The sequence below is a fragment of the Halichoerus grypus genome, chromosome 5 (assembly GCF_964656455.1).
Source record: "Halichoerus grypus chromosome 5, mHalGry1.hap1.1, whole genome shotgun sequence".
NCBI lineage: Eukaryota > Metazoa > Chordata > Mammalia > Carnivora > Phocidae > Halichoerus > Halichoerus grypus.
The window spans coordinates 91,601,741-91,624,163 of record NC_135716.1 but is presented as its reverse complement, the minus strand read 5'-3'; the positions used below and the strand labels follow the sequence as shown (position 1 = coordinate 91,624,163).

The following is a 22,423-nucleotide window of genomic DNA, read 5'->3' as shown; positions in this document are numbered from 1 at the left end:
AAATTTAGCACCGAGACTAACATTCTTGAGAAACCAACCTGCAAGTATCCTCCACTGACGGACAAACCAAGACATTGCTGCTCCGTTGAGGATTGACCAAGAAGCCATGAAATCCCTGACTGCAGGAGACTTGGAAGACTGCCTTATGACTAAGGTAAGGACAGGTACGCGTCTCTCCCACACTCCCACCCCATCCCTCCTGCCCCACCAACCTGGATTCAGAAGGGATGTCAGGCTGCTTCCAAAGATACATGAAATGCTCCTCGGGAAGCCAAGACCATCACCCATAAGAGTGTTTAGGGACTTAACCTTATTTCAGTCCTCTCTCTGAGATTCTAGTGCCAGAGGCCCATTGGGTACAGACTGTGAAACAGAAAGTTAGAACGTGGGTTGGAACTCCATCTCTGCCGCTGGTACTGGGTGTAGTTATGAGGGAGGCACGGAACCTGCCTGAGCCTCAGCTTTCTTCTCTGTCAAATGGGGGTGATAATAGGGTCATTGAAAAAGAGTAAATGAAATTAAGAATGCCCTTTAGAAACTGTAAAACTGCTAGATTTAAAAATATATATCACATATTTAGTACAAATGCATTAAGAGTTAATTGAATTTCTTCTGTAGAGAGTCATAGATTCTTAGAGTGTTAGAACTGGAAGGGACCTTACATATTATCTAACTTAATTCAGCCTTTCCATTTACTGATGAAGCTATTAAGGCACAGAGCCACCCGTAAAACTAAAACATTTAAAGTAAGATTAGGGACTTGTCTAAGATTAGGGACATGCCTTCACAAGTAAACAAAGCAGAGTTCATTATCACAGTGATAAGTTGATTTTTTAGGCAAACCACTTAGATAAATAGGGGAAACTTAAAGATGATAAAAATTACAGCCAACAGGGGCGCCTGGGTGGCTCAGTCGTTAAGCGTCTGCCTTCGGCTCAGGTCATGATCCCGGGATCCTGGGATCGAGCCCCGCATTGGGCTCCCTGCTCTGCAGAAAGCCTGCTTCTCCCTCTCCACTCTCCCTGCTTGTGTTCTCTCTCTCTCTATCTCTCTCTCTGTCAAATAAATAAATAAAATCTTAAAAAAAAAAAAATTATAGCCAACAAAGTGATTTCCCATTATTTCCCCTTTTGGGGGGCTATTATAAATGGAAGGGGTGCTGGCTGGCATTTTCCCATGGTCCTGTGTTTTCTGAAAGAAAAAAAGTCCAAATTTCTTTTAGCCTGGCAAGTAATACTTTATCTTTCCACGCTGTTTCCCTGCTCTCCAATAGCAGAAATTCTAAACAGTGCTCTCTACATTGAATCCAGCCTGTGCACAGGTTTTCTTTGGCCTGCAGAGTATTTTTAAATTTTTTCAAATTTGTTACAAACATTTCATAATAGTGGGATTTTGCATAGAAATCCAGATTTCCCTCTTCTGTGGAAAAAGGAAAACATCAGGATATCTGGCAACCACAGGTCCCGTTTCTTGCCTGGCAACCGTGGATTGGGGCTAAGTGTCTGTTCAACAGAGCACGTGCTCACGGGTTGTCTGGGGGCTGCAGCACTCCTGCGCCCCCCTCAGCCTTTCCTCTCGTGTGCGTCCACCCTCTGTCCCTGTAGGTGGTGAGTCTGCCGGGCATGCCCCGCAAATACTATGTCCTGAGAAAGCCTAAGGCCTGAGCTGATCCTCTCTCTTCTGCCAGGGGACACATCCTCTCTCCTCTCCATTTCCATTTCTCTGGCTCATACTCATCCTTCAAATTCAGCTCAGAGCCTACCTTATCACGAAAGATTTCCTTGACACCCTAACCCAGAATGTTTTGGCTTCCCTTTGAACTCCTGTCGTAAATATTACTGACAATATTTGTTTGGCAATCAGTTGTATATTGACTCTTGGCACCTTTCCTATTATTATCTTGGGTGGCAACTTAAATATTATCTCGTTTTATTCTTTACAAGTTTCTGTAGGGGACGATAGTGTCTCGGATATCTTCGTTCCCCTTGACGTTCACAGATGTGGTCAGAATATCTTTAGGAGTCATTGAAGATAATACAAGAATGGTGTAAAAGGTGCTGGCAGATTGAGGCCCAGGCAGGATCTCATGGAATCTATCAGCAACCGTGTGGCTCGTGCACAGTACCTCCAATAACTCGACCAAAGTCACACAGCTAGATAGTGAAAGTGCGAGGTGTCGGTAAGAAAATTCTGGTTTACTCCAAAGCTGTATTTGCTCTGCTAAACCCCTCTAGATCTCCACAAACACACACTGAGCACCCGCTGTGTGCAAAACACTGTGCCCCAAACCCAGGTCCAGGATGTGGCCTGTGAACTGAGAGGGAAAATGTGTTTGGGGTGTCTTTAAGGATGGCCCTCTCCCTCCTGCAGATTTTGCACATAACTCCAAGGGTGAAAGGAGAATGTTCCTTGTGCAGACAGGGAAATAACACATGGCAGACCGCAGGGCTACACCGGAGATTTCCACAGGGTGCTGGAGGAGAACTGAGGAGTGTTGGCTCTCAGGGAGGAGGTGTGGTGCGGCAAGAGGAGTGGAGACTCAGCCTGAGAGCGTGCATGGGGTTTTAACAAGTGGAGGAGTACTGGAGAGGCCTTCCTGGCGGAGGGAACCCCGTTCAAGCAGTCAGTGTGGGTGTAGTGCCCGGCAGCCTTGTCCCTGGGGAGGCCGAGCAGTACAGTGGTTACGAACGTGGGCTGCCAGGTGCCCAGCATGGATCCCCGTTCTGGGGCTTACTGACTCAGGCGGGACCCAGAGCAAATTCCTTACGCACTCTGAACTTGAGTTTCCTCCTCTGTAAAATGGTGATAATCACAGCATCCACCTCCCAGGATTGTTGGGCAGCTCAAGGGGGCTAGCTCTCAGAGAGGGTCCTGCACACAGGAGGGCCTCCCGTCCCAGCCCCGTGGTGCCACTGTTGCTGTGGGTTTTGTGCAGCTGTACGGAGTCTGTGGGGCCCCGGCATCTGGCTCGGGGAAGAATGGGTCTGAGAAGATGGGGATATGGTGGTGGAAGGCCGCCTATCTCATCTGTAGGTAGCACCTTACGTCTCCATCCTTTTAGATCATTCATCCTGGAAGACAGAGATGGTGCTCGTCCTGTGTTTTTTTTTTTTTTAAAGATCCAATTATTGGATTTAATGCAATTCCAGAATTAAAATGTCTGGCAGGAAGTTCTCAGCCTTTTATCCCCAGGGGCACTCACCGTGGGTGACAGCCACACGGGCCACATGCTCTTGGGGGCCAGGCCTGTGTGACATTCCTGGCATGCGACTGAGCGCCGCCCCTCTACCTGTCTCAAGAAAGCACGTCGGAATGCAAGTGAGTCAGAACGGTCTTATGATAGGCAATAACCTTGAATTCTCACTGATTTATATTTGAAACAGTAAATTGTTCTGAACTCGAGCTATTAATAGTAGCAGATGATGTGTGGGGCAACAGTGGGCCAGAGGCTGTGGCTGGGGAGGAGGAAGGTGGCCTGGGATGGGGAAATGTACGTGTGTGGGGACAGGTACACGTGCCCTGGAGGGAGGCCCACGGAAACTACATGGCACCCTTCAAGGGGGCCTCTGATGACTGTTTTTGCAAAAACTCTGCTTCATTAGAGTTCCTGAATTGGCTCGCTAACAAGCGGGGTGTAACTTTCCGGGGTCAGTGGGATGGAGGGGAGGATGAGAAGACATAACCCTGGTCTAGCATTGTGGGTCTGGCTAATTTCACCCAATTCCTTTCTGCTCGTGCTTTGTCCCATCCACAGAGGTAGGCTTTTAAAAAGAAAAGCACACCTATGTTCACTGACCTAATCCTCGGGGGAGGCGAGTGAAACTCACACGCGCACTGAGGTCACGTTTGGACTGAATGTGCCTTGATTCCTTCTTCGGAAGTGACCTTCTTTCCCCCTTACGTGTGTTCCCAAGCTGCGCCGTGGAATGGGTCTGGTGACAGGCCGCCTCAAGGCTGCACCTGGTATCTTCCTGAAGTTGGACCCACATGAAAGGGCTTCTGGGCTCGGGCATGTGACGGGTCTCTGCTTGTGGTGGCACCTCCTTCTTCCCCCAAGATCACTCCCTACAGAGCCGCCTCGGGCCCCATTCCCTGCTTTTCCACACCCTGAAATGGAATCTTCCTGCACCACCTTGCTAGGCTGTGGTCTCCTCCTGGGGTTTCTGGGTGCTGATTGACACCAAGGGAGTGATGAGGGTCTGTGGGACGGAGCCTGGGAAACCTTCAGCGTAAGTCCCTTCTGGGGCTGCTGAAGAGCACGTGGTCCATAGAGATGTAGAGGGAAGAACTGACCGCAGGAAGTGTGGCCAGCGACGCGGCCCATCACCACCTGCAGGGAAGAGGCTTTCACCTGACTCGCACTCAGGCCCCTGCTGTGTTGCCCTGGGGTGCCTGTGGGTGCCAGAACAGTCAGTGATGCCCAGATTAATGGAGACTTTGGATCTGTTACTTCATGCGCCTTGACTTCAGTTCAAGTGGAGGGCATGGTTAGGTTCAGGAAGAGGATCGAGGTAGGTATTACTTCTGGAGCGTCTACTCGAGGATACGGAACAGAGGGACAGAAAGAGCAGTGAGGGATCCTGGACATAGGGCCAGCCCTACTGCCAACTGCCAGTGTGACATTAGGAGAACCACCCATCGCTCTGGCCTCCTGTAGAGTGACACCAGACAAGTTGATTTCTGAGGTCTCTTCCAATTCTAAGATCCCGAGTCAAAATAGCAACGGCAGTAATGGATGAAGGAAATCAAAACCAGAATTTATGGCTCTAGGCCCAGAAAAGTATTCCCTTATTCTGATTTCTACTTTCAGAAATCAAAACAAGTCATAAAGATGTATAATGAGTGAGAGATTACAGGTGTCTTCCAGGGAGTGTGTGACCTGGGAGCTCTGCCCCGTGAGGAAATTCCATCATCCAGTGAGGGCAGAATTTGTAGAAGAGATTCACAGTGGAGAACTTTTATCCGGTAGACCTACTCATCGTACACGCACACACGTACTTTTTCTCTCAAGCTTTTACCAGTTAAAATTTATATGACAGTGTCGGGGCGCCTGGGTGGCTCAGATGGGTAAGCATCCAACTCTTGATTTTGGCTCAGGTCATGATCTCAGGGTCCTGAGATTGAGCCCCCTGTCCAGCTCTGCTCTGAGTGTGAAGCCTGCTTCAGATTCTCTCTCTCTCCCTCTCCCCCTGCCCCTCCTGCTTGCTCTCTCTCTCAAAACAAAATTGACAGTGTCAATATGGTGATGAATCTTTCATTAGTTTATCAACTCAGGAAACAAAATGTACGCGCATGTATAGAGCTACCACTATGTTACTGACATTTGGGTTCTATGAACTCACATCAGTGGACTTGGACGATTTGTGGCTGAGCCTTAGTGCTCAACACAGTCTAAGAAATTAGCTATTTGAGAAGAGTATTTCCCAACCACTCTGACTGCGGTGTTCCGTCTAGTTAGCCTTGTATGACTTTCTCCTGCTATTCTATTTTTTTTTTTATGATTTTATTTATTTATTTATTTGACAGAGAGATAGTGAGAAAGAGAGCACAAGCAGGGGGAGCGGCAGGCAGAGGGCAGAGGGAGAAGCAGACTCCCCACTGAGCAGGGAGCCCGATGCGGGGCTCGATCCCAGGATCCCAGGATCATGACCTGAGCCGAAGGCAGCCCGCCTAACTGACCAAGCCACACAGGTGCCCCTCTCCCGCTATTCCTGATCAGACTTCTGGTCCCTGACATTCTCCAGTGTTCCCTAATCTACTAATGGTTTTGTCCATTTTCTTCCCCCAGCTGGAAAACATGGCCCACCACAGGAACCTTCCCTTGTTGCTTTAGCCTTCTCCGCCCAGCAAGCCCTCGCCTTAGCACCTCCATTGTTACCTTTGGAGGGCCGAGGTGTGGAGACCATCTTACAACTGAGCCCACTGATATGCCACAGCTCCGTGGACCCCCCACAACTGAATCTTGGGACTGCCTGGCAGTCCGCACGTGGTGCCTGAACAGCCCCCATTCCTCAGAGATGTGATTTCCAAAGTCTGTCACCCCGAAGTCCCCTATGGTCCCCTCCCCACCTCACTCATAGCACATTGCCTTGTCTTCTGCTCTGTAAAGAAAACAGCCCTTAGACAGGAAATCTCTCCGATTCCTGCACTCCTACCTTTTTATCTGTGCTTGCACCTTTCTTTCTTTCCTTCTGATGCGCCAACGTGAATTGCTCACCAGGTTTCTGGATTTGCATGACGCTCTGGCTGGGAAACCCTGAGTCAGTGGTTTAGCTCCCTGCTGCCTCTTCCTTCCCCACTGGCTCCTTTCTCTCAGCATTTAAATGTGTTCAAACCTGTGTGTCATTTCGAAAAAACCCTGGTTTTTTTCCCCTTCCCTGGCCAGACTTCCTGGAGGAGTTGCTTACCTCTGTGTTCGCTTGCTCACCTCCCACTCACTTACTCTTTACCCACTGCAATCTGGCTTAAATGCCCACCCCTTCCCTGAACACATCCATCCTGTTCTAGTTGTCAAACACTGTGGACATTTTTGGGGCCCTATCTCATTTCAGCCACTTAATGTTGACTTTGTTCTTGAAATTCTTCTTCCTTGATTTTCAAGACCTCTTGCTGCTTATTCTCCCATTTCGCCATCCTCCTCCAAGGCAGTCTCTTCTCCAGCAATATAGGGGAACCATTGCAACCCCTTGTGCTCCTCATACTAGATACCTGCCATTTGCTCTTTCTTGAACAACCCTCACACCCTTCTCTTTCTAGCTAACTCCTACTAATCTTTCAAGATACAACTCCCCTACACTATGCCTCCAGGAAGAGACCCCAGCCTCCAGACCAGATGATATTTCCCTTTTCTATGTACCCATAGCATCTATGTACCCATAGCATCCCGTACAGACCTCTACACAGCACTAGATTGCTGTGACTTTAATTTCCAGTCTATTTGTCTTGCTCTGTTGTGTCATCTGTAAACCTCTTGACAACAAACACGTACACATAGCACCTGGCATAAAGTGTTCAACAAAATTGATCTAATGGAGTTGAATCACAGCACATAGAGGTCCTACCCTGCAGGGGACCCTTCATCGTGGGCTACTAAATGCATTTTCCTTTATTTTGGGCATGGCAAATGATCTGCCCCCTCTGTGACCACCTTTTCTCTTCCACTTGGACACTCTGGAAGATGCAGAATCTCAACAGCTTACAAATGCTCAAGAAAGGTGCCCTCCCATGATGAATGTAGTGGGTGGACATACGAGAGCGGTGGGTGGGTAGCTGGTGGCAAGAAAATGGCATTAAAAGCCTATGTAGACATGATCATCATATCTAAGGTCAGGCAAGACACATGGATTTTGAAAAGACTATTTCGTGTATATCATGTATTTCCTTCCTTGAGATCAGGAGCCTCATCTTATGTTTCTTGTTATTCCTAGGCATCTGGAGGGTATTAGTTTTTCAAAGACATTCCCCTGTGTGGGGATAGGGACCTTTAAAATAGGTCTCAGGCTTCAGACTAGGTCACCTGCTCCGTTGAACCCAGGGGCACCCTCCACTTCCCTGTCATGGCCCCCATGCTTATATTCAGTACTCACGCCTGTCTTCCCACCTACTGTAAACCATGGTGATGTCTGTGTTACTCATTGCTGGGCCCCAGCAAGTCACAGAGTGCCTGGCACCCAGAGGTGCTAAATAAATGTTTATCAATGAGCTAACTTTATATATGACACTTTATACATGTGACATACAGCATATGTGCATATGCACATTTGTGACCTCTGTCGGGTTTGTTGGTGGGAGGTATGAAGTCCTGGGTGACTGGACTAGCTGATGAGTTAGTTTAGAAAAACAGCTAGAAATCTCTTTGACTTGGACAGTTTTCTTGACTAATTTATGGGTGTCTTCAATGACTAGAGAATACATAGACACAGCCATTATACAAAACAGAGGGAACATAAAGATTCACAGTGGACACTGCATTTAGGTATATCAAATATTGCTTCCAGTCAGTTCCCGGCCAGGTTCAGCAGCCTCCCCAAGGGGGACCCTTGTCATGGCACCAGCCTGAGCAACAGAACAGAGCCCCTCCATTTCAGAAAACACAGACTCTTCCCATTTCTTCTTCATTTGGATCTTCCAAACTCTCCTGGAGTTTACTAAAAGTTCCTGTGTGTTCCCCACAAACACCTAGTTCCCTAAACCTTGAGTATCTCTGAAGCTTCGTATGTAATGTTGGTGCTCAACTTTCTCACAGTAATTCCGGTTCTGGGGAACTTGCAGTGCGGATTCTGAGAGAACATAAACACGTGCCTTTTCTTATGGGTCTAGTAGCAAAAGGAGGGTGAGTACTGGGGCCCAGAGAGCCATCATTTATGGACGACAGAAGACAGGAAACTGTCTGCAGCATGATTACACGCGTTGAACTGCTTCATCTGCACCAACCTGGACCGCAACCATTCTCACCCCATTTCAGAGTCTCACCACGGCACGCAAAGCCCCGTGGGATGGGCTGGCCACGCCAGCCTTTCCAAATTCATCTCCCGTCACCCTCCTTTCCCTTTTCCTGGGTCCAAGCACAGGGGCCCCCTTGCTTTGCCAGGCATGCTCCTGCTTTAGGGGGCCTCGGAATTTGCTCTCCCCTGCTGTTGTCAGGGCTCACTTAGATGAAGCCTTCCCTGGTCACCCGATCTAAAATAGCAGCCCCTTTACTCTCTAGTCCCTTATCCTGTTTTATTTGTTGTCATGGGATTTATCATACCTGATGTTGGATTATACACACACATACGTGTGTGTGCATATATACGTGTATATGCGTGTGCATATACACACATGTACCTCTATCCTCTACATATGGGGACACGTCTATCTTGTTTGCTCTTCTCTCGTTCGCTGTTGTGCCCCAGCGCCCACTGCACACAGGAGCTGGATTAATGCAGAGTGAATGCTTGTATTTCAAAGAACACTGAACCACCAGCGAGTGCCATCACACCTAGGTGCATGTGCCTGCCCTGGGGTTCTTGGGAGGGCCGGCTTGTTTGACGGAGCTCCTGTGGTCCCCTACCACCGGGCCTGTCTCATCATGTCCCTGTGCCGGTTCCTGGGCCCCGCCCTGGGAATGACCGCCTCTGCTGATCCCTTCCCACCCAGGTGAGCGTGAGGCGCCAGCAGATCTCCCAGATTGTGGAGGACGTGCAGAGGGTCGTCCACCAGCTGACCACAGAAATCAGCCACCAAGACATTCGATTCCAGGCCGTCCCTTACTCTGACACGTACAATGGGAACATTAAGGTAAGCAGGGCTCACCTGTTCTGTAAGGTGTGTGGGTGGGTGGGTCTCAGTGTGCCCCAGGCATCACCCGACTGAGGGTACCAATAACCCTTCATGTTCCACAGGTCCTCTTAGTATTTACCACTTACACACTCGCTCCAGAGGTGCTGTGTCATGTGAGCCCCCACGGTCCTACTTTATGGATGATAGAATGGAGGCTTCGAGAAGCCACATGTCCTGATCACGTCCTGTTTGGCACAACAGCCAGAACTGAGCCCGGGGCTTCGGACTCCAAGCACGCTGTGCTGTAACAACTGAAGTTTAGTTAAGCACTCATTCATGTATGCAGCAGCTGCTTAATAGACTGGGGACTGGGGACAGGAGCTCAGGGAGGGCATTGGCGAGAAAAGGGTTGAAAGCGAGAGTCTATGGGCTGCAGGTGCGGGAAGGAAGATGGGGAAGAGGTGGCCCTTAGAAAGTGTAGGGGCAGCCTTGCCACCCCTGTCTCCGCTGCAGACAGGACTCTAAGCCACCAGGGCCCATGCATGACAGCCAGCCTTCCTGCACCAGTGCTGTGTGAGCTGAGCCATTCTCACAGAAACGGCCTCCCTCACACCTGCAGACAACCTTGAGGAACAGACATGGCTCGTTGCCTTTCAGAGATGAGGCAAGTGGGGCTCTGAGCCCTTCTGAGTCCCCATGCTCCTTTATCTCGATTTTTCTTATGGCACCTAAGAGCCCCTTTCACTTGTATTAGATATATATGTATCCGTGCCCTATCTCTCACACAAGACTACAAGCTCCTTGATTGTAAAGATCATGTTTATTGATCGCTTCATTGCTAGCACCCAGCATGGTGTGTGGCCCATGCAGACGCTCAGCTTCAGGGAATGAATGAATAAGTAAAAGAAATAAGTGCCTGGACTGAAGACCCTTGCTGGTCCAGAACATTCCAAGGTTGTTGGGCACAAGTACCATCCACAAGACTCTGGGACCTGTACATCTGGGGACAGAGTACAGATTTTGGGAAATTCGCCCCAGGATGAAAATTCTAAAAGTAGATTCAATCCCCACATCCCACAACATCGTTTGCCCACTTCTATCGCCCTTCTAACCTGCATTAGACCAATAGAGACCAGTGACTAGGAGTAGAAACACAATACCACTTTTTTAAAAAAAGGTTTTATTTATTTATTTATTCGAGAGAGAGAGAGAGCACGAACGGGGATTTGCAGAGACAGAGGGAGAAGCAAACTTCCCGCTGAGCAGGGAACCTGATGCAGGGCTTGATCCCAGGATCCTGGGATCATGACCTGAGCTGAAGGCAGACACTTAACCGACTTAGCCACACACAACACCACTTTTCCTAGAATTATATCCAAAGAAATTTCCTTCTGTGGTCTCACTTAGAATTCATAGGTTAAAATACATCTTGCATTTATATACATCCTGTCCTGCATATTAAGTTTTGAAAATAGTTGGAGTGGGGTGTATAAAAATTGCTTTTATTTTATCTTAGATCAAATCCAGCAAGTATTAACTAAGCACCATTTATGTGACTATTAACATAATAGTTGTGCTCTCGAATTCACATGCGAGTGGGTTCAAAGAAGGTATTGATTTTGAGTGCCGGAGTTTAAATTTGTTCCCTTTTTTAATCCCACCACCTTTCTATGGGCACCAGAAGTCATGTGGATCCATTATCTAAAGTGTCACACTGTTGTTCTCTGAGAATGAGGCAGAGTTTGGTGTTCACCCCTGAATTGGCCAGTGACAGAGACCTGAGCAAAGGTTAACCAGATGCCATGGTCAGAACTTTCCATGAAAAGGAGGTGGATCTTCCAGTGCACAACTGATGACTGATGGGAAAAGGTGTGGTGTGGAGTAGGCTGCCACGTGGTGTGGCCAGAGGTCAAGCTCCTTCCGGGGATACTGCAGTGCTGGCCAATCTGTTTTATCCTTCGGACCATTGACCTGACCACTTTCATCCTGACCTCTGCCTAACTGGTACTTATAGAAACAGAGTAGGTAGATTCTGATCATTTGCTTTATTCTAAGTTTTATTAAACGTAGAATCATCTCAACAGCTCACGTGGTCTCAGCAACTGCCTTTCATTTCACCTGCGATTTTGTAAGGACCAGTCATTAATACTGGCCGTGGGCCATCAGTACCGGCAAAAAGAAAGGGAGACATTTTGCAGAATCCTTTCTCCTCCTCCTGTCTCTTCCCATACCAGGCCTTTCACCTGATCCAGGTCATTCCTCCCTGACTGAGAGCCAGCCCAGCATAGAAAGCAACCCCTGAACAAGCCATCAGACGGCTTAAGCTCTCCCACTTACTGGCTGTGTGTCCCCAGGGAGATCTCAGAGCCCCTCTGAGCTTTAGGTTCCTCCTCCGGGAAATGTTAATGAAGCCCACCTCTTCGTGTAACTGGGAACATCACCCAGTCTAATGCCTGAGACTTGCAGTGCTTAGTATGCACAGAACTCACTGTATACTATTTCCTTCCCCTGCCTTCTCTTCTCCCTGCTTCGGTGCCCCCTCGAGTTCCAGGTCAGGTTCAGTCTTCTCCTTGCAGATTCTTACACCCAGGGCTCAGTGAATGAACTCACCTGCCCGACCACTACAGTGGTTAGTGCGGCAGAACAAAGATGGAACCCGCCTGCAGCGGGCAGGTGCAGCCCTCTGTCCATCTGGGCGCATTGCTGAGGCTTGAGGAGTCACTGAGCTCCCCGGTTCGACAGGTCGGCGCCCCGGGGATTGCGGTTACCTCTCAAGTCTGTGAACTCACACTGCCGTCTCCGTTCTTGACCGCAGGTTTTGTCCCCCAGCCAGTTCCTGGTCACCGTCCCCGTGAAGGGCCTGGCCGGGTACAGGGAGGCGAGGGAGCCACGCTGGCGATATTATACCCTACAGGGGGCCAGGCTGTCCTGCCCCTTGCGGGACCCGGAGGGCCTGCAGCAGTGGCTGGAGGTGGAGCAGTTTATGAAGAGCCTGTGGCAGTGGCACGAGGCAGACGTGAACATTGAGGGAGACATTGTACCCGCCAAGGTCCTCCAGGTGTTCCGGAAGCTGGTAGAAAATGCAGTTGGAACCTGTCATCTCTCAGGTGAGCTAATCAAGAAAAGGACAAAGGGCAATTTCTGGCATTTCCCTTTTGCTTTATAAAACCTCTGCTCAGGGGTGCCTGGGTGGCGCAGTCCGTTGAGCGTCTGACTCTTGGTTTCAGCTCGGGTCGTGGTCCTGGGGTCCTGGGATCGAGCCCCGCATCGGGCTCCATGCTCAGCATGGTGTCTGCTTGGGATTCTCTCTCTCTCCATCTTCCTCTGCCCCTCACACTCATACTGTCTTTCTCTCTCTCTCTCAAATAAATAAATAAAATCGTGAACAAACAAACAAACAAAAAACCTCTACGTAGGTGTTACCTGAAGCTCGGGCCCCTAAATTGAGACATTAACCATGTGCTCCTTACATCTGTTCACTCCTCACAGTATGAATTAGCTCTTTTTTCTGCTTTGACACCGAAGAGTGGAATTCGTACAGCACCCGCTTGGATTTCCGTGGATTACTGCTCCAGCAGAGACATGATGGGCTTTGGGTTGTGTGCCCTTTCCTGGACATTAATTTAAAAACTTAGGTACACTTTTTAAAAAGCAAAATACTTGCAAACCACAGGTCTTTGTTACTAGCACATTTCTGTAACACCCTCCAACTGACTGCCGTCCCCCAGCGTATTGAGATGCCACATTTGGAAACCACTGACTTGTGCCAAAACGCAAAAATGAGAAGCCATAAAGAACTGATTAAGTTTGACAGTCCTCAAATCTTAAATTGTATGCTACCATGTGGCATGTGTGTACATTCGCTCACACACACATTTTGTTCCCACAGAATAAAAAAGTATATTTCACACTGGGAAAAAGTGGCGGATTTCCTTAATTATAAAAGAGTATTTGTAAACCAGTAAGAAAACATACAAGTAGACCAACAGAAATAATGACCAAAAAAAAAAAAAAAAAGACTCACAGAAAAAGAATATAAACAGGTAATAGTAAAAAAGTGGGGAAAAGGGGCACCTGGGTGGCTCAGTTGGTTAAGCGTCTGCCTTCGGCTCAGGTCGTGATCCCAGGGTCCTGGGATGGAGCCCCGCATCAGGTTTCCTGCTCAGCGGGGAGTCTGCTTCTCCCTCTCCCTCTGCCTCTATCCCTGACTCATGCTCTCTCTCTGTCTCTCAAATAAATAAATAAAATCTTAAAAAAAAAAAGTGGGAAAAAATGTTCCATCTAACATATTTCAAGCAATGTGCATTAAAATACCTAATAGATTGACGGCGATGAAAAAGTATGATCATGCTCAGGGTACAAAAGGCCTTTTCATACATTGTTCTTGGAAGTGTAAATTGGTGCCTACTTCTTAAAGGGCGATTAGTATGTTTTTATTTTTATAATGTGCTTAACTTGACAATTCAAGAATTCTAGTTCTAGAACTATATTCCTGCAGACGAAAAAAAAATATGCACGAGGGCGTCCACGGCCATAGGCTCTAATAGTAAATAACTAGAAATAATGTCAGTAACAAAGGGAAATTGTGAAATAAATTGTATTACGTTTGCCTTTAAGAATGGGGTACGTGTGTGTACACACGGAGTTGTGAAAAATCCTTGTGTTGGAAAATGAAGGGAAAAACCAAAGTGCTGAACAGGACGCAATCCCACACATGTGTAGAAAGGAAAAGATTTGAATGTGCTTTTACCTGTCTGGACGGAACTGTTCTGAAAGTTTCCATAATGGAATTAGCCCACGTTTAATGGATTCTTACCACGTATAGGATGCTTTTGTGGAATATGTCCTGCGCATAGCAACCCTGGAGAGTCGGAGTTATTTTTCTGCCTGTTTTATGGATGAGAGCACTGAGGTTTAGAGAGGGCTGAGCTAACATGCAGGAGGTCACACACCAAATGAGCAGAGCCAGGGCAGAGGCGGGGTGTGGGCGGGGCAGGCTGGTTCCAGCATGTGCTGACTTCTTCACTTTGAAACACTGGTAATAGTGAAAGTGCAAATAAGAGCTGGCGAACGGGCCAGGTTGGTGAGATGCTTTCAGTAAATAATGCCAGGGTGCCAGACGTCGTCATGTTCCTGTCTGGGCAGCTCTGATGAGATGCTGACTATAAGCTCTTTATCACACCCCAGCCAAGGAGAGGAATGTTTTCCTTTTGAACAGCTTAACACGATTAATGAGTGAGCTTCCATTTTCTTCTCTGAACAAACAAGAGAAAAATAATCGATCCCGATTCAAGACAGCTCATCCTTATCTGTAATGAAGGCAAACAAACAAACAAAAAACGACTGTGTATCTTTTGAAAGAAGGGGGAACAGATTAGCAAGGAATTCTAGTACAGGAGCTGAAAGATGCGCCCAGATGCATTTATTTTCTCTCTCTCTCGTTGCCTGGTTGGGAGAGGCTGTGGGGGCTTTTTCCCACTCATTCGACACTTTCAGCCCATGGCTATGACACACTTTTGAAGTATTTTATAATTACAAGGGCTTGGGATGACAAATACGTCTGAGGCTAGACTAGCTTAATGGATGGTGGGAACAATGCCATCCGAGAGACTGGGAGTCAGGTAAGGGACGGGTTAAGCTGAACTCCACCAGAGGCAGGTGAATGAGTCAGGGGAGGACGCCGTCCTCAACAAGGTCAGGACATCTGGGCAGAATGGAGGGGGCGTAGAAGAATGGTTGGATTTCATTTTTACTAGCAAATACTCCATCTTTGTCTTCTGTGTCTCTTTTCTTCAGTTGAGCCTTCTGAAAAGAATTTATTACTTTCAAAGAAAAGGTGCCTTAAAAGCCTGGGGGCGGCGGGGGGGTGGAGAAAGGAAAAAGCAACACTCACCCACCATGAGATTTTCTAGCAACGTTTCTATCAATAGTTACTCAGCTAATTGTCTAGTTTTGCCATGAACACCCCACCCTTGGGGTGCTGCCGACCTGTGGCAGTTGCCCCAGCAGGCGCAAGGAGCTGCTCACCGCCACTGTTCCCCAATTCCTCCTTTGAATGTTCGCCTGAGCCAGGCTTTCTCTTCTCATTGCCTCTTTGTCATTTCCCACCAGGTAAGGTCAGCATGCTAACACACCACTCTGCGGTTTGGGTTGCCGTGGAAACAGCCACGTGGCAGGTGGAGCTAGAGCTGGTCCCCGCAGTGGAGATCCCTACTGCCTGGTCTGAGAAAGCTCGGTGGCCTCCCTGTCTGAGGCGCTGGCCTTCCCGACAGAGAGCGGAGTGCATCAAGGTATCGGGGAGCCGGGGGCCCAGCTCGCCAGAGCAGAGGCGCTCACAGCTTGCCCACCCCCAGCATCGCTGACTGTCAGCCAGCTTGGGAAGGGAAAAATGAGGTTTCACTCGATCAGCGGTGCTCCAGGTGCGGGCCCCACAGTCTGCCGCGGCCCCTGAGAGCCTGTTAGCAATGCGGATTCCCGGGCCCTGCTCGGGACCATGAGAGCCGATGGGCAGGGCCCGGCAGTCTGTGTGTGAAGCTGTCCAGGTGCAGGCTCAGCTTGGAGAACCGGTGCCTGCGGGAAAGTGGACACCGTCTCTCCCGTTCCCTGTGCACAAGGAAGGGGGTTTGCCCTGAGCCCCCCTCCGCGTCCCCACGTGGGAGGTTCTGCCTGCCTGGTGGTAGCCCCCCCCCCCAGCGTAGTGGATGGCTTCAGTGCTGGCTTTCTACTCTGGCAAGCAGCCTCCTCCTCATTTTCCTGGTGTTTTTCTCTTTTCCCAGTCATTTGGGTTTGCCTTGCTGGCCCGTTCGCAGTATCACTGGCAGCTGAGCTTCCTGCAGGCCGAGCAGGTGCTGTTGGAGCAACTGGACGAGGACGGGGGCTGCCGCAGCAGGTGTCTCCAGGCCCTGAGGCAGATGAAGGAGGACGTCTGGTGTCCCGGAAAGAGGCCGGTCATCACGTCCCACCATCTGCAGGTGAGCGGGCGCGCCCCGCCTTGGCGTGGGTCCTCTCTGCGTGCCCCGCGGGGCCCGGCCAGAGCCACTCACACCGGGTGTGTGTGTATGCGACCGATTCGAGAGGGGCCCTAGTGTCCCTAGTGTCCCTATGGGCCATCCCATATGTTACTGCCTGCTCACCAGTGAGATCCCGACAGCCGGGCTGCATGTGTGCCCAGGACAGCCCTGCCCAGGCTGAACGGCCTCCGCCTCCTCCCTTCCCTGCCCCACTTGCCCTCTTTCCGCTCCTTTCTTTTGGTTGTTTCCTCTTCTCTCTCCGTCTCTCCCCTCCACTTATTTCACTCACCAAACCAACACGAGTGCCCACTCTGTGCCGGAAACCGCACTGAGGTTCAGCACCAATTACACCGTGTGGCCTGCGCCCCTGAGAAGCTTACAGTCTGGGGAAATCTTGCGGATGGCTCGAACCTCAGGGGAATTCATGTTTCCCCTGGTGTTAGGACTCCCTGGGTCCCCAGTCTAGCCAGCTACGGCCACTGCCCCTCGGGGGTGGAGGTAGGGGAGGGGGGGCCACCAGGAAAAGGGGCTTGCCACGTGAGCAAGGCTGCAGACCTAAACTCGTGGGTTCCAAATCCTCAGGCAGGGATTTCCCCTCACTCTGCAGCACCTGCCTCCCCTTGTCCCAAACCCAACGACACACATTCACGACTGCCTTTACTCACTTGCTCAGCAAATGTTTATTGAGGTTACCGTGGGCCAGACACCAGCTGTGAGCGCTACCCCTGGAGGTCCAAGGTGAGCAAACACAGAAGTGGTTCCTGCTACCTTGGAGCTGATGGTTCAGCGGGGGAGATCGGCAGTCAGGTGGTCCCCCAGGTGCACGTGGAGTCACACAGCATGAGGAGCACCAGGGAGGACGGGCCCAGAGCAGCAGACCCTGACCTGGGCTGGGACATCAGGGGGTCCCCCTGGGGAGGGGGCCTTCCATCACACCCTCAACTCCTCTTTTGCAAATTCCCAACTGCACATGGTGAATGGGACGTTCCCGGAACACGGCTGTGTGGTGCTCTGAGGTCGGGAGGTGGCCGACTTAGAGACAGCACAGCCCAAGCCTAGCTGGGGTCTATCCGGGAGCTTCGTCCCTTCTCCCTGACCTTCTGCACAGGTGAGCACAGGCCGCCTGTCTGTGCGGTGCCTTCCCGCTTGTGCCCCCTCTCGTTCAGGGGACCGCCATCTTCTGGCCCTGGATAACTCTTCTAGCTCCAATGTAAGCTATTCAAGGGCACCTACTATTGCAGCCTTAGTATGTCTCCCAGTGCTGTGTACATAGTAGTTGCTCAATATATAATTATTGAGCAAATGAATGAATGCCTTCACATCATATTCAACTTTTCCCCCATGAAGGCAGTAGTCTTTGCTTGGCTTTCCTCTCTTTCCTAATAACCTGTCCTCCTTGACCTGCCCGAGAATCTGTTAATATCTCATTTGCACACACTGGGGCCTTTCTCTGGAGTTTCAACATTCTCAACATGTGCCCACGCACATTCCCCTAAAAATACCCACCTGGTCTCAAGGGCATGTGCTTCCTGAGGATAGGCTAGTTCATTCTGCGGGTTTGGCTTCTTTCTTGCTTGCCTTTCTAGAAGCCACACTAGGAAGAGTCAGAGCTGAGAAGCAAACTCCATTCTATCTCATATCGGACCTCATGATCTTAACCATTGACTTCACTGCCTCATAATTAAGACAGATGGAAACATATTAAGTGACATGAATATTTTAGACAAGATTGAATAGGGCCACCCTGGGCCTCCCAACCCTTGACTGCTGTCAAAACTGCATTACACCCAAGGATTTACTTTTATTCCAGTGGCTTCTCAATCACTAGAGGATTTTAGGGCAACTCCTTAAATGTGCTTTGTTTTGGTTCTCCCTAACTCCCCAATAGGGCACAGAATTATGCATTCTCAAGAACGGGCATTTGAAAAGGGGGGTTATTTGTTGAGAAGGACAGGACAGACAGAAGCACTACTAGCTGCGTGTTCTAGTGTTCCACCCTCGGTCCAAGATGCCCTCACCTTTAGACGCAGTGATGGACGTGGCTGGTGACAATGTGACACCATCCCGGATGATGGCTTGAGTGGGCGGGATCCTTGCCAAGCCTTCAGTCTGGGGAAAGTAGAAGAGCTGGGTTGCAAAACAGCCTTAGGAAGGATGTGCCAGTCATCATCACCCCACCTTCAGTCTGACACGGTCTGATGAGGTTCTCACCTCGTCCCCAAAGTGGCTCTCCCCACAAAGCAACTCCGTGTGAACAAGAGCTCATCCTTCATTGGCTTATTTATTCCTAAAACCCACTCAAAGGCACAGGGGCTTGATTATAAGAGGCCTAACCACTTCGGGTTTGCTTAGGGAGATAAAAGCTTAACTACAAGAGGAATTAAAACACTTTTTTGTGTCTAGGCTATCTTGATAGTATGACATTATTTCCAACTCATTTACTTCGCACAATGTAATCTAAATCAAAACATACACAGTATCTTGCCATGAAGCTAAAACTGCTCTTTTCCTTTTTAGTAAAGACTGTATTTTAAAAATGCTCAACATCCAAATCATAACATTAGTGAATTATTTCCCTTAGTCACTAAACATTTTTGACTGCCTCCCATGGGCCAGCTCCTCTGCTGGATGCTAGTGACATAATAGCCATTAAAATAGGTATTGGCCTCTTTCACAGAGTTCACAACCTCGTAGGGGATCGCATACATAAATACAGAGATGACAAGTCCTGTGATCATGGGCGTTCTGAGGAGTATGTGGTGAAGAGAGTGTCTAATGGTCTCATAGGAGAATTTGATCTGACAGACGAGTGTCCTGGACAAATTGGGGGAAGGAAGTATGTTCCATACAGCAGAGGTCGGATGTGAGCGAAGTCCCTCTGTGGTAGCAGAGAGCATGATACGAGGCCAGTGGGGCTGGAAGGAGAGAGCAAGGGAGGATGAGGGCAAGCCAAGGCTGGAAAGGACGGTAGGGACCAAACCTTGTACACCAAACCCTGTGAAGGATTGTGGTCTTTCATTAACCAACCAGGAGAAGGCTTGAAACTCTTTCAGACAAGAAGAACCGTGGATTTATATTTCAAAAAGATCACATTGGCTGCAGCGTGCGTGGTGACGGGATGGGGACAAGAGTGGGGACAGAGGTCCGGGTGAGGTGGAAGAGGAGGAAGATGGTGGAGATGAACAGACATGGGTAGATTTGAGAACCACTTCAGAGGACTGGCAGGGTTGATGATGCTGGTGAGGGAGGGGTGACTCCCGACTTGTGTGTTGCGTGACTGGTTGGACAAGCAGCTCTGGAGCCGTACCGGGTCTGTGGGGAGGGGGAGGCCATGAGTACAGCTGGGACATGTTGACGGAGATAACTTTCAGATTCCCAAGAGATAGCAGGTGAGGAAGAGGTCAGAGGAGAAGTCTGGCTTGGAGAAAGAAAATTATGAGTGACTTCTATGTGTTTGGTGGGGATTCAAGCTGCCGAGGAAGGAAGCAAGAGAGAACGAAAAAAGAGGGGGTGGAACCGAGCCTCCAAAACTCCAGCACTGACGCAGGTCAAGGGGATAACATGCCAAGGAGTAGCTGTAGTGCCTGGAGAAATCCAGGGAGCACAGTGGCTTGGAAGCCGGTGAAGAATGACTCAAGAGGGAGGCTGTGAGTGGGAGAATTCGATTCTGCTGGAGGGTCAGGTAAGGCCAGGGCCGGGCAAGTCCTGTTGGACTTAGCAACATGGAGATCATTGGACCTTACAGACAGCAGCTTCTGAGGCCTGAGGGCAGAAGAATCCGTATTGCAGTGGGTTAAGATGGGAACCAGAGGAGAGGAAATGACGACAGATGATGGAGCTGATTGCACTTGCAGAGAGGTGCGAGGTTAGGAGGGGGGTGGGGCAGGAGAGCTTAGAACAGTTTCAAGAGGGAAGTCAGTCCCACACAGCTCCTGGAAGGAGGGATCCCAAGCCCTGCCTGGGGTTCACCCGGCTAGGTGGGGTGGTCAAGCAGAGAAGAAGAGAGGAAGAGGCTTGTGTAGGCAGAACTGTCTAGAACTGTCCTGGTTGCTGCCATGAGGGTTTCCATTTTCCCTGTAAAGTGGGAGGCAGAGGCGTCTGCCCGGGGTGGGGGATCGCAGGTTTAAGGAGAGTTCTGGTCACTGGAAATGTCAGTGGCGAGAGAAACAATGACAAAGGCTCAGGAGACCAGCAGGCTGAGGCCGAGAGCCCACCTGAGGGTGGGGATCATGAAATCATGGCGGAGCCTCCTTGCCCTGGGTGACTCCTTTCTCCCTCCTTCCAAGGCCATGTGAGCTCAGTAACATTTCCGAAGATACTCTCCCCCGTGGCCTGGAACGATGTCTGATACCACCTCTTCCTTCCACAGACTGTGCTCTTTTGGACTTGTGAGAAATACCCACACTTGAAGGACTGGCAGGTCTTCAGCAAAGCCTTCCTGCGCCTGGTGAGGAAACTGCACAAGTGCGTGAGCCAGCACTTTCTGAGGCACTATTTCGTGCGAAAGAGCAACCTCCTCCGGTCTGCCAACTCGGGCGACCTGGACGCGGTGGCCCAGAGACTGGCGCTCTTCCTGAAGAACCCCCAGATCAGCCCGCCCTGAAGCTGCCCCTGCCTGGGAGGCTCTCAGACGTTTTATCCTGGCTTGACCTCGTTCTCTGTAGGATCCTGTCCAGGAGAGAAGCAACCTAGGGCACAGGAAATTACATGGACCCAGGAGCGCTTAAGAGGGGAAAGCTGTACCCCAAGATGTCTGACCCAGGCCTCCCTGGAGCCAAGCAAGTGTTCCAGCCCTCACTAGCTACCTCCCTTGGGGACAGCTGTCCTCAGGCTTCCCCAAACCACTGATTCTGAGCTGATGACGGGCAGCACGGAATGTATTCTGCCTTGCTCGGGCTCCGACTGTCTGCCCGAGAGGACAGAGACGAGAGCCACTGGAAGGCCAGGCACCAGCCTGCGGCCCAGGAGTGAGTCTCCAGACCACTGGCCTCGATTCTTCTTCTTATTGTTCCATTTGTCAAATGCAGCTGTGAATATACCTTTCTCCGCGCCGGGCTGTCAGCGGGGGGTACTGCGCTGGGGCCCTCATCAGGGAAAAACACTGGATCAACAAAGTGTTACTCATTGGTTGGTAGCCGGCATTTGCCTCCTGGATGGGCCCCAACACTGCTAATTAAATGATTGCGTCTGATGGCTTGGCACGCCTGTGTGGACCCTGCTGCCCTCCAGTTCTCCCGAACTGTGGTTCCGAGCTTGTGGTTGCGTCCGCTTCCCCGCTGTCCTCCAAGTCGGGAGAAGGTGGTTTTGCTGACTAGTGTGGGTCAAAGATGAAAGTGCAGCTCTGTTTGCCAGGGGCTCCCCTTGCCTTGCGCCCCGGGGCCGGGTATTGTTGGAACGCACTTGGTGTCACTCACCTCTCACTACCTGCCTTTGCTCACTTCACTCTGTGATAACTCTATGCTCATCAGGCACCGGGAATACCGCCAAGAGCGAAACTGACAAAGGACGTGCCTGGTCGGGGGCGGCGCCTAATGGAGACAGGAGGTGAATGACAGATAACAGACACGATTATTACAAATTGTAGCAAGTTGCCCTGAAGGAAATAAACAGAATATTGAAACAGAGCCACAGAGAGCTCCTGGAAGGATGAGAATGCAAACAGCCGAAGGGGAAGGGAAGCAGGGAAGCGGAGCGAGGGCAGGCTGGGAGGGGCTGGAATAAGTCCGATCACGTGGCCTGGTAAAGCTGGTAAGGAATTTGTTATTTTATTCTAAAGTCAAAGCGCCCTGACATTTGGCCTCTCCCAGAGCAGTAGGGGATCCTAATCTGATTTGCATTTTGTTTCTTTGTTTATGACTTGCATTTGAAATGCCCATTCCGGGGGCTGCATAAAGGGGGCCTAGGGACCCACACAAGAGTCTGAGGCACCGAAGGACAGGAAGCCCCCCATTTTGAATTTCACTGACGTCCACAGGGCCACACCCCGTGCAGCACACGAACCGGGAACGCTGAGAGTTTGGGCAGGTCAGCGGTTTCTCCTGGCACTTACATATGCTTCTCAATTCAAGGGAACCTTTTATTCCTTAGAACATTTTCCCCAAGTACGTAACACTGAAATTTCTTTTTTAAAAAATTTTATTTTATTGTTATGT

General features: G+C 50.0%; 1 protein-coding gene across 1 annotated transcript; it reads left to right on the top strand.

Moving 5' to 3' along the window:
- The first annotated feature begins 15 nt into the window (after positions 1-15).
- On the top strand, positions 16-21,896 carry MAB21L3 (mab-21 like 3). Its single transcript, XM_078072568.1, has 6 exons — positions 16-154; positions 9,139-9,279; positions 12,077-12,368; positions 15,373-15,551; positions 16,038-16,232; positions 20,641-21,896. Exons 1-6 carry the CDS (start codon positions 107-109, stop codon positions 20,872-20,874), a joined length of 1,089 nt encoding a protein of 362 aa, XP_077928694.1. The 5' UTR covers positions 16-106; the 3' UTR covers positions 20,875-21,896.
- The last annotated feature ends 527 nt before the right edge of the window (positions 21,897-22,423 follow it).